Source organism: Ovis canadensis, chromosome 4 (assembly GCF_042477335.2).
Source record: "Ovis canadensis isolate MfBH-ARS-UI-01 breed Bighorn chromosome 4, ARS-UI_OviCan_v2, whole genome shotgun sequence".
NCBI lineage: Eukaryota > Metazoa > Chordata > Mammalia > Artiodactyla > Bovidae > Ovis > Ovis canadensis.
In genome coordinates, this window is record NC_091248.1 from 45,217,659 (window position 1) to 45,229,758 (window position 12,100).

Consider the following 12,100-nt stretch of genomic DNA (forward strand, 5'->3'; position numbering starts at 1 on the left):
ACAGAGGGTAGAGAGGGATCTGCCCTGGGCTTCCTCTCCTAAGAGATCCCCAAACACTGGGCCCTCAAAAGTTTTTAACTCTCAAGTTCTGCCCCCAGGAATTAGCCAATTACTGCTTACATGTTCCTGAGAATCTGTGACTGTATTCACCCGTCTCTGTAGTTTTCAGCATGGCAATTGCCCTGTGACCTCAGTTCTCTGACAGATACAAGAAGGGCTGTGATGTTTAGCTTTTATCCTGTTATGAGGATGGAAATAATGCCTTTTCTCTTTAGATGTAATACAGAAACCAAAAGTTTCTTCCTCTGGGTTCCTAATGTTCCATGATTATGATGTATGGTCATGCTCTAGACCCTGGAGTACAACCAGCTCTTACCATGCCTTCTGAATTTAAAGTTTAAATGCATTGCAAACAAATAATACCAAGCAAGAAAATACAAATATTTAAAATTCTGTACTTTAGCAGGTGGTGGAGGAGGCAGAGATGTTTGGCATACAAAAATGCATTATATTTCTATGAGATGCCAAAATTTCATGTGCAATTATCCCTTGATTATCTCCATCTAAATTAAAAAATAATTTATACCTGACATTAATTGGGAAAATTTCTGGGCATATGTAACTATGTGTATTGCTTTTAAAGAATTTTTAAAGATTATGATTACTAGAGGTGTAATGCTAAGTGTTTTGTTTTATAGGAAGTGATATGAATTTACTCACTGTCTCTCACCTTTTGCTTGGTTTGCATTAGCTGGTTCTGACAAAGCACCAAAACGACTTTAAGATAGAGCTGAAGTACCTGGAGGACGACCTCCTTCTGCGTCTCTCTGTGGCAGAGGGGAGCTTTCTAGATGACACCAAGCTGGTAGAGAGATTGGAGAGGGCAAAGGCCACTGCAGCCGAGATAGAGTGCAAGGTAGGAAAAGGCAGGTGCTGCCTGGAGCGTTGTTTTTTTTTTTAACTTTTCATCATGGAGTATAGTTGATTAACAGTGTTGTGTTTGTTTCAGGTGTTCAACAAAGAGATTCAGTTATACATATACATGTATCTCTTCTTTTCCCAATTAGTTTTTTTTTTTTTTAACAGTATATTGAGCAGCGTTCCCTGTGCTCTCCAGTAGGTCCTTGTTGACGATCCATCTTAAATATAGCAGTGCATACCTGTGTATCGCAAGCGCCCTAACTATCCCTCCCTGAACTCCCCTCCCCCACCAACCTTAAGTTCATTCTCTAAGTCTGTGAGTCTGTTTCTGTTTTGTAAATAAGTTCATTTTTATCATTGGTTTTAAGATTCCACGTCTAAGCGATATCATAGGATTTTTCTCCCTCTGACTTCACTCAGTATGACAACCTCTCGGTCCGTCCATGTTGCTGCAAATGTCATTATTTCATCCTTTTTTTAATGGCTGAGTAACAGTCCATCGTATATATGTACCACGTCTTCTTTATCCATTCTTCTATCGAACAATTAGGTGCTTCCACGTCTAGGCTATTGTAAATAGTGCTCTGATGCTCGTTGGACTTCTGGAGGGCTTATTCTCTTTGAATGAAGTGCTTGGGCAGAAGTATAGTCCCACTTGGCCACTTCTCTAAAAGGACTGACTGTGGAATTCAGGCCTTTTCATAAACTGCCCTTAAAAAGTGAACTCTGGATGTCTGAATGGAGATAGAGATGGTTGAAGTTGGGCTTCTCCTAATGCAACAGAGATTCAGTCGTTCACAGTAGACTCTGTCACGCTGTTATTTTTTCCTGAGTGACTAAATTTGAAGGAAATTGGGCCCTGCTGGCTTACATAGTCTAAAATATTAAAAGGCTTAGCCTTCGGCTTCAGCAAACTGACACCCTACAGTCTCACCACAGGCTTCCTGGTCTGTCATACATTTTACAGAAATACTTAGAGCTTAAGTTTTGTTTACAGACCTTCAGTGCTAGGTAACTGAGCAAAGGATGGTCTCCCACTGCACTCAAATGCATTATTTCCCCAGGAAAGTGACGTTTCCTAAAAGCTAGGAGAAAATGTTCACTTAGTAGACTTCCTGCTGAACGTCCAACATGTGTCCTAATATGCCTTGGGCATGCACGTTGGACTTTCACACACGGCCACGAGTCTTTAAAACGCTGAGGTTTCGAAATGAGACGGACCCTTATTTGCTTTCTGGAGTATCCTCATTACTAAGTAATCTATTAATTACCTAGCGAACACTGTGTTACCACACATCCAATATATTTGTCTTAGTTTAAGCAAGGAAATGGAATCCCAGATTACTCTTTCCTTTTAAGTAAGTGAATTCTAGGGAGCTCCTAAAATGGTAAAGATTAGGGCAATTAAGTAAATTAGGTCTTAGCTTTGAAGTTAACTTCTAATTGTCTCTTAAAATATCTCTGCTATCTTCCTAACATTTTTCCATGTAGGAGCTTCCTTCTTTGCTCTACATTAAAAAAAATTTTTTTAATATTTCTATTGGGGTATAATTGATTTACAGCATTGTATTAGTTTCAGGCACACAGCAAAGTGAATTTGTGATACAAATACATATATCCACTCTCTTTTAGATTCTTTTCCCATATAAGCCATCACAGAATATTGAGTACAGTTCCCTGTACTATGCAATAGGTCCTTATTAGGTATCTATTTTATTGTTAGTAGTATGTATATATTAATCCCAATCTCCCAAGTTATCCCTCCCTTCCACTTACCCTGAGTAACCATTTGAAGTACATACCGATATGTACCTCCTGCAAGTACACCATCAAAAAGCTAAATGAATTGCTAGACAGGGCTATTTACAGTTACCCTCTTAGACAAAGGTCTGGGTGTTCCAAACACAATGATTTAAATATTATCCTGTCAGAGGTCCTGCTTTGGGCAGTAATTTACACTGCTGGCTTCTGCTCTACATTTTCTTTCTGTCCTTTTATAGACAAGTATGATGAATCAAGTCTGTAAACAAAGGTTGGACAAATATTGTACCTTGTAAAGTTCTAGGACCAACAGCAGTACTAGACAGAAGAAACTGTGTCTTGAATAAAAACGAGTATGTTGGCTGATGATGGTCTGTGTGTTTAATTACCTCTCTGAATGTACCCAGAGGCTAATATTGTACAAAGATAAACTAAATGGAAATATATGAGCATATGGATGATCTGGTGCAAAGTCAGAATTAGGCAGTCATGAGAGTCTTCCTATAAAGAGTTTTTAGTAAGCTTGGTTATTGGATATTTTATTGACCTTGGCTGCATTTGGATACCTTGTTGACTAATAAAGATATTGGCATTGAATTGACCCAGCAGATTTTTAAGAGCTCTCCCTGGGAGGTGATACAGCTGGGTTATTAACCCCTGAAAGAGAGAGGGGAGGCAGGAAGGTGACATTACTCAGAATAAATTCTGTAGAACCAGAAACCATCAAGTTTGTTTAATCTGTAACCACAGCACAGCTGGAGTTACATCCATTTTCATTTAAAAGTCAGTTGATAAAAAGATTATTTTAAAATATGAATGTCACGCTTTTGGGAAAGACCAAGCATAGAGATGCCATACATGTTGTCTACTTCAATACCACTGGCTTCTCATTTCAGATATGCCCCTTCCATCACACAGAGACTGTGAAGAGTAAGTTACTTATGCTGTCTGCTCCCACCATAGGTGATTGAAGCTAAAGAAAATGAAAGAAAAATCAACGAGGCCCGAGAATGTTACAGACCAGTGGCAGCAAGAGCATCTCTTTTATATTTTGTGATTAATGACCTCAGAAAAATCAACCCCATCTATCAATTCTCTTTGAAGGTAATGACGAATATGCTAAGAAAAATTTAAACTTTAGAAGTTTAACTTGTTTCTGAAAGTTTAGGATTTTTTTTAAGCAATCTAGTGTGTCCAGTAAGGAGTCTCAAGGATCTAGCTAGCAAAATAAAAACAAGGTGAAAGAAATTTTCACTTTCTCAGTAACTTTCATTTCTAATTTTCAGTAGGGCTTTGAAATAATTAACTTATGTGACATCAAAACACACTGTTTACATTCTTCAATAGGATCTTAAGGAGCTTAATATATATATATATATATATTATGTGTGTATATATATATATATATACACACATAAAGGGAATTCTTCTGGAGGCTCCTGTACTTTTTTTGTGAAAGTTGTCATGTTATAAAAAAGATTTCCCATTTTATTTTGGTACAGAGGGAAAAAAAGTGATAATAACTATTGATTAAGCCAGTGTCTCAGGCACGACACTTTATTTCTTTGGCTCATTCTTATGCCTAAAACATCTCAGTAAAACATGTTATTTTATCCTTATTTTAAAAAACTAATATTCAGATTTTAAATTGGCAAAGAATTCACATTTCATAATCGTAAGAGTCAGGATTTGAGCCCATGACTGATTCTGAACCCAGTGGTCTTTACTTTGTACCACTCTGCCTCTGGGAAGTATCCATTCATTCCATCTTTCAGTTTTTAAACAAATAGCTATTGTGATCAGTCATAATGCCAGGTGTTGTGCTGGTTGCTGAGTGTACAGTTTGGAAAACACAGATAAGAGTGGAGATATGTAGATTGGTGTGTGTATAAAAGTGACAAGTACAACGAGAGAGAACAGTAGAGATGGAGAGGCTGTTTTACTGAGGGCTTCAGGAATACCTCTCAGAGGTTATATAGTGTTTGGAGAATATAACAGACATATGAGACAGGAAAGAGTTTTCGAGATTTCAGGTGAATGAATCTAAGTGGTTGGGGTGTAATGAGTGAGGGAGAAGATGGTGAGACATGAGTCCTGAGAGCTGGGGGTGTCTGGATCACATGAGGTCTATACTGGGGACTTTGGATTATAGTCTGTGGACAGAGAGAGACCACTGAAAGGCTGTAGGCAGATGACTCATGTGATAGCAAAAGACTCAAACAGAAGTGTGGAGACTTAACGATTTGAAGCTACAACAGTCAGCTCTTGGAGATGGATTCAGTTCAGTTCAGTTGCTCAGTCATGTCCGACTCTTTGCAACCCCATGAATCGCAGCACGCCAGGCCTCCCTGTCCATCAGCAACTCCCGGAGTTCACTCAGACTCAAGTCCATCGAGTCGGTGATGCAATCCAGCCATCTCATCCTCTGCCGTCCCCTTCTCCTCCTGCCCCCAATCCCTCCCAGCATCAAAGTCTTTTCCAATGAGTCAACTCTTCGCATGAGGTGGCCAAAGTACTGGAGTTTCAGCTTTAGCATCATTCCTTCCAAAGAACACCCAGGACTGATCTCCTTTAGGATGGACTGGTTGGATCTCCTTGCAGTCCAAGGGACTCTCAAGAGTCTTCTCCAACACCACCGTTCAAAAGCATCAATTCTTCAGCACTCAGCCCTAGTCACAGTCCAACTCTCACATCCATACATGACCACTGGAAAAACCATAGCCTTGATTAGACAGACCTTTGGATACTGGCAATAATAAAGAGGAAGGATCAAGGATAACTAGCAGATGTCTAGTAAGATGGAACAAGTAAAGAAGTTCTGAGCAGCACAGGGGACCTGGATTCCCTGCAGTGTGAAAGGGGGAAATAATAGGGCCCAGGCCTACCCAGACACCAAAAATAGACTATGGTATTACAAGGAAAGAAAGCTACAGAGCAGCCCCCATCAGAAAAGGGTTGAAAACTACTGAAAAAGAGATTGGCAAATTGCATCCAGCCACATAGGAAAAGCATAATCTGTTATGAACAATTGGAATTCATTCCAGGAGTGCAAGTTGATTAAACCTTAAAAAACACAATGTAATCCTTCATATTAATAAAATAAAAAAGAGAAAAAGCCTATAATTCAGAAGATGCAAAGAACTTGACAAATTAAAACATTTGGTTAAAAAGAAAATTCTGCGAAAACTGGGATAAATGGTCACTATGTCATACTCTGGGCTGAAGGGCATCTGTGAGGATTTTCAGCTAATGTTAATGTTGAAAAATTGAATACTTTCCTCTAAGATCAAAAACAAAACAAGAATGTCTTCTCTTAACACTTCTATTCAATATTGCACTGAAGGTTATAGCCAGTGAAACAATACCAAAAAAAAGAAATTTTAAAGAAGAAATGCTATCTTTTTTCCACAGATGACCTACTACCTTCATGAGAAACTACTAGGATTAAGAAGTGAGTTTTTAGCAAAATCACAGGATATGAAGTCAATATACAAAATTCATTATATTTCTATATATGAAGAATAAACATTTAGAAAATAAAATTAATAAATACTATTTACAGTAGATTCTGAAATTCTGAAACTCTTAGGGTTAATTTTAACAAAACAGATACAAGATCTGCATACTGAAGGTTATAAAATATTATTGAGAAAATTAAAGAAGGTTCAACTAAATGGAGAAAAAGACCATGTTTATGACTCAGAACAATCAGTATTGTTAAGATTTTAATTCTATCCAAATTAATCTATAGATTTAATTCAGTCTCAGTGAAAATCCCAGAAAGGCTTTTTTTTTTTTTTTTTTTGGTAGAAATTGGCTAACAGATTCTAGAATTTATGTAGAAATGCCAAGGATTTAAAAACAACTAATTTTGAAAAAGAAAAACAAATTTGGAAGACTTATAGTATATGATTTCAAAACTTACTACACTGATTGGCCTAAATAAAAATACACTGATCAATGAAACAGAATAAAGAGTCTAGAAGCAGACCCATAAATGTATGGTCAACTGATTCTTGGAAGTGAGTGTTAAGACAATTCACTGAGGAGAGAATCGTTTTTGCAACAAATGGTGCTGGGACACCTGTATATCCACATGGAATAAAATGAACCTTAGCTACTACATCACTCTATATAAAATGAGTTCAAAATGAATGAATAAGCTAAGCTGTAAAATTTCCCGGAGAACAATACAAAGTCTTTGGGCTTTGGTTTAGGCAAAGATTTATCCTTAGAGTATAAGAGAAATAAAAATTTCCTAGAGTATAAGAGAAAGAAAAAAGTTAGCTTCTTCAAAAGACATTAAGAAAATGAAAAACCAAACCACAGATCAGTAAAAGTTATTTCCAATACATAAATTTCACAAAGAACTTATATCAGAATATACAACTCAATAGTTAACTTAAAAAAATGGAGGAAAGGCTTGGACTTGTCTGCTGCTGCTGCTAAGTTGCTTCAGTCGTGTCTGACTCTGTGCGACCCCATAGACGGCAGCCCACCAGGCTCCCCCGTCTCTGGGACTCTCAAGGCAAGAACACTGGAGTGGGTTGCCATTTCCTTCTCCAATGCATGAACGTGAAAAGTGAAAGTGAAGTCGCTCAGTCGTGTCTGACTCTCAGCGACCCCATGGACTGCAGCCTACCCAGGCTCCCCCATCCCTGGGATTCTCCAGGCAGGAATACTGGAGTGGGTTGCCATTTCCTACTAAGATATATATTACCCATAAGCACATTTTTAAGATGCTCAACAATCATCAGAGAAATGCAGAGTAAAAGCAGAATGAGATATAACTGTATACCCAATAGAAAGGCTAAAATTATGCAAGACTGTCAGTAACGTAAATGTTGGCCCTGATGTGGTGCTACACCTCTCTCTCTTTGCCAGTGGGGATGCAAAGTGCTAAAACTATTTTGGAAAACAGTTTGGCAGTTTCTCATAAAGTTACAAAATGATCTAAATGTTTACTCTAGGTGTTTACCCAAAGGGAATCAACTGCACAACAAAGTTCTAGAAGTACACATCTAAAATGACTCTGCCATGAGAGAAACAGCTCGGCAGTGGGCAGGGATGGGGGTGGATATGGTGGGAACGGACTGCAAAGAGGCACGCGAGAACTCTTTAGGGTGACATGGATAGCGAGGTTCTACATTTTGATTGCAGTGACTGAATCAGTTACTGAAGTCTATACATTTATCACTACTCATTGGGCTTTTTATTTAATGGGTGCATTTTATTGTTTATAAATTAAAAATTGATTTTAAAATGTAAATAGCAAATAAGTACTTCGTTAATACCTTCTTACCCATATTTACTGTCACTTTTTGCAGGGTTTTACTTGCTTTCAAGTATATTAGTCCTTGTCCACCAGTCAAAAAATGTGATATGTTTATATCTATTTATAGATATATAGATTTGGATTATAGATGTATAGAGTTGGATATGTTAGCTATATATCTAAATATCTATAGGTACATGTAAAAATATATACAGCCCCATTGCTACCAAGACATATGAGTAAAAACAAATATTGAGTAATTTTTAAAGAATGAGATAATCAAAGGAAATCACAAAAGTACATGAGTAGAATAACAAAAACAAAAAAGTAACCTGTCAGAAAATGGGCAAAAACAAAAAAATAACCTGTTAGAAAATGGGTAAAGACATTTCTCCAAAGGAGTTATGACCAATGACCAGTAAGCATTTGAAAAGATGTTCAACGTCACTAATGTTTAGGAAAATGCAAATCAAAACCACAATGAGATACTATTTCATATCTATTAGGATAGCTACACTATTTCAGGGGAAAAAAAAACAGAAAATAACAAGTGTTGGCAATGATCTGGAGAAAGTGTAACCCTTGTGCACTGTTGGAAGGGTTGTAAAACAGTGCAGTTACTTTGGAAAATAATATAACAGTTGTTTTAAAAATTGCCGTGTGATTCAACAATTCCACTTCTGAACATATACCCAAAAGAATTACAAGATGGTCTCAAAGAGACATTTGTACCCCCATGTTCATAGCATTGTTCATAATAGACCCAAATGTCCATCACTGGATGAAAGCTGGCTTGAAACTCAACATTTGAAAAACTGAGGTCATGGCATCCGGTCCCATCACTTCATGGCAGATGGAAGGGAGAAAAGTGGTAACAGTGACAGATTTATTTTCTTGGGCTCCAAAATCACTGCGGACAGAGACTGCAGCCATGAAATTAAAAGATGCTTGCTCTTTGGAAGGAAAGCTATGACAAACCTAGACATCATATTAAAAAGCAGAGACATCACTTTGCTGACAGAGGTCTGCATAGTCAAAGCTATAGCTTTTCCAGGAATTATGTACAGCTGTGAGAACTGGACCATAAAGAAGGCTGAGTGCTGAAGAATTGATGCTTTTAAATTGTGATTCTTAAGCCTCCTTTGGACTGCAAGGAGATCAAACCAGACAATCCTAAAGGAAATCAGTCCTGAATATTCATTGGAAGGACTATTGCTGAAGCTGAAGCTCCAATACTTTGGCCACCTGATGTGAACAGCCAACTCATTGGAAAAGACCCTGATGCTGAGAAAGGTTGAAGGCAGAAGAAGTGGGCAGCAGAGGATGAGGTGATTAGATAGCATCACTGACTCAATAGACATAAATTTGAGCAAACTCCAGGAGACAGTGGAGAACAGAGGAGCCTGGCAGACTGCAGTCCATGGGGTTGCAAAGAGTCAGACAGGACTTAGTGACTGAACAACCACAGCAAATATGTACATACAGTGAAACACTATTTAGCCTTAGAAAGGAAGGAAATTCTGATGTATGCTACAAGACAGATGAACCTTGAGGACTAGATAATTCCGCTGCAGGAAGTACCTAGAGCAGTCAAACTTGTAGAAACAGAATGTAGAATAGTGGTTGTCAAGGAATAGGGAGTTATTGATATAATTAAATGAGTTTTTTAAGTGAGTTGTTGTCTAACAGTGTTTCAGTTGTTCAAGAAGAAAACAGTTTGGAAATGGGTTGTACCACAGTGTGAATATACTTAATACTATTTAAAACTAGTAAGATGGTAAATTTTATCCTTTGTGTATTTTACCAAAATTAAAATATATATATATATATATATATATATTCAATTGCATGGGCAGAAGGACAAAGGACAGTGCAGTTGAGTTGGTTAGGAAGAAAATGTGGGTTGATTTTATGAATTAATGTCAGAAATAATAGCAAACTTTCGCTGAGGCCTTACCACATGCCAGGAGCTGTTCTAGAGCTCATAGAATCCTTGTAAAACCCATCCTGTTCTCTCTCCCCATCCATACACTGTAGCCTCTGGGCTTGGGACTAGCTGGACACCTGCCACCAGTTGTCACCCCTTAACAGTGCCTTGAATTCCCCAGGCTTTCAACATGCTGTTCCACAGAGCCATCGAGCAGGCTGACAAGGTGGAGGACATACCAGGGCGCATCTCTGCCCTGACTGAGAGCATCACCCATGCCGTCTTCCTCTACACCAGCCAGGCGCTGTTTGAGAAGGACAAGCTCACCTTCCTGTCCCAGATGGCTTTCCAGGTGAGGAGATCAGTCACTGAAAAGCAGCCCCAGAACCCGAGTCTCGCATCTCTGTGTATTAGGTACTTCACTGCTGCTTGGAAGCCCTTGGTGGCCTAAAGATAGTTTGAGTTTCCCAGAGGGAACTTGGACATATGTCAGCCTTGTGAGTCGGTCAGTGTGCAGTGGCTTAGGTGGGTTTGCACTTGGGGCAGCCACATCAGCCATCACTCTGTAAAACAGGCCCATGAGGCGTTGGCCTCAACTTTAGGTCCTATACAGACCTCCCAGGTATTTATCCTCCTGGGGAGTTTCTTGGAGAGAATCTCAAGGTTAAAGTTCCAAATCTGAGTGGTCCTGGGAGGTTTTCAGAGCCCCATTAAAAAATAGTAAATGTATGGAAAGAGCTGCAGGTTTCACACTCCAACCTTCAGTAAGACCTCTTTCTCATGTGGACTCTGCAAATGATTTTGTTTAAATAAAAGTACCCATGGTGAGGAAAAAAACATCAAGGGCCTCATTCCTAGATGAAATAAACGTGTTCCTTTTATTAGTCTGTGTGCTGTATAACTTTTTCGGTCAATTCAAATCTTGATGAAAGATGTCTTGTTTATTTTGTGTCTTCCCAAGTACTTTGCTCAAAGAAGGCATTTTTAAATACGTGCTGTTAATAGTGATAAACTGTCACTTCTCTTTCAATAGTTTTGGTGTTAATAGATTCCTTTGGGTTAGAATAGAATATATGGGTGGAATCATTTTATAATATATGTGATAAACAGGAGTAATACGTTATAAAATGGAATTTTTCTTCTTTCTCCCAGTTTTATCGAGATAGAATAGACACATACATTGTATTAGTCCATCATGTTCAACATAATGATCTTATGTGTGTATATATTGTGAAATGATTACACTATGGGTTTAGTCAACAGCCTTCACCTCATATAGTTACATTTTTTTCTCATGATGAGAACTTTGAGACTTTTTTGTTGTGGTGGTGGTTTAGTCCCTAAGTCATGTCTAACTCTTTTGTGACCCCATGGACTGTAACCTGCCAGGCTCCTCCATCCATGGGATTCTCCAGGCAAGAATACTGGAGTGGGTTGCCATTTCCTTCTTCAGGAGATCTTCCTGACCCAGGGATGGAACCTGTGTCTCCTGCGTTGGCAGCGAATTCTTTAGCACTGAGCCACCAGGGAAGCCTTACTCCTTAGCAACTAACTGATACACAATAGAGTATTGTTAACTGTGATCACCATGCTGTACATCACATCCCCAGTACTTGTTTATAACTAAAAGTTTATACCTTTTCATCACCTTCATCCATTTTTCCACCCCCCACCACCTACCTCTGACAACCACCAACTTGTTCTCTGTATCTGTGAGTTCTGTTTTTTTGGATTCCACATGAAAGTGAGATTATACATTGTTTCTCTTTCTCTGTGTGACTCTTTTCCTTAGCATAATGCTCTCAACGTCCATCTATCTTGTTACAAATGACAGGATTTCCTTCTTTTTATGACTGAGTAATATTCCATTGTACATATGTATGTGCATATATAAAAATCATAGGTACATACACACACATACACACCATGTTTTCTTTATCCATTCATCCATAGATGGGGGCTTAGGTTGTTTCTATATGTTGGCTATTGTTAAAAAAAAAAAAAGTGCTGTAATGAACATAGGAGTACAGATATCTTTTTGAGATGGTGATTTCACTTCTTTTGGATGTATACCCAGAAGTGAAATTGCTGGATTCTATGATAGTCCTAGTTTTCATTTTTGGGTGGATCTCCATATTCTTCTCCATGTAGCTTTACCAATTTACACTCCCACCAGCAGTGCTCAGGGGTTCCTGTCTCATATCCTCACCAGCATG

General features: G+C 38.4%; 1 protein-coding gene across 2 annotated transcripts in view; it reads left to right on the plus strand.

Moving 5' to 3' along the window:
* The window catches only part of DNAH11 (dynein axonemal heavy chain 11), a 357,148-nt gene that overhangs the window by 303,685 nt on the left and 41,363 nt on the right, over nucleotides 1-12,100 (plus strand). For both annotated transcript variants that reach the window (XM_069587639.1, XM_069587640.1), the window contains 3 exons: nucleotides 752-916; nucleotides 3,646-3,786; nucleotides 10,066-10,236. In XM_069587639.1, the coding sequence (XP_069443740.1) occupies nucleotides 752-916; nucleotides 3,646-3,786; nucleotides 10,066-10,236 (477 nt within the window). The remainder of the gene's footprint in view (nucleotides 1-751; nucleotides 917-3,645; nucleotides 3,787-10,065; nucleotides 10,237-12,100) is intronic.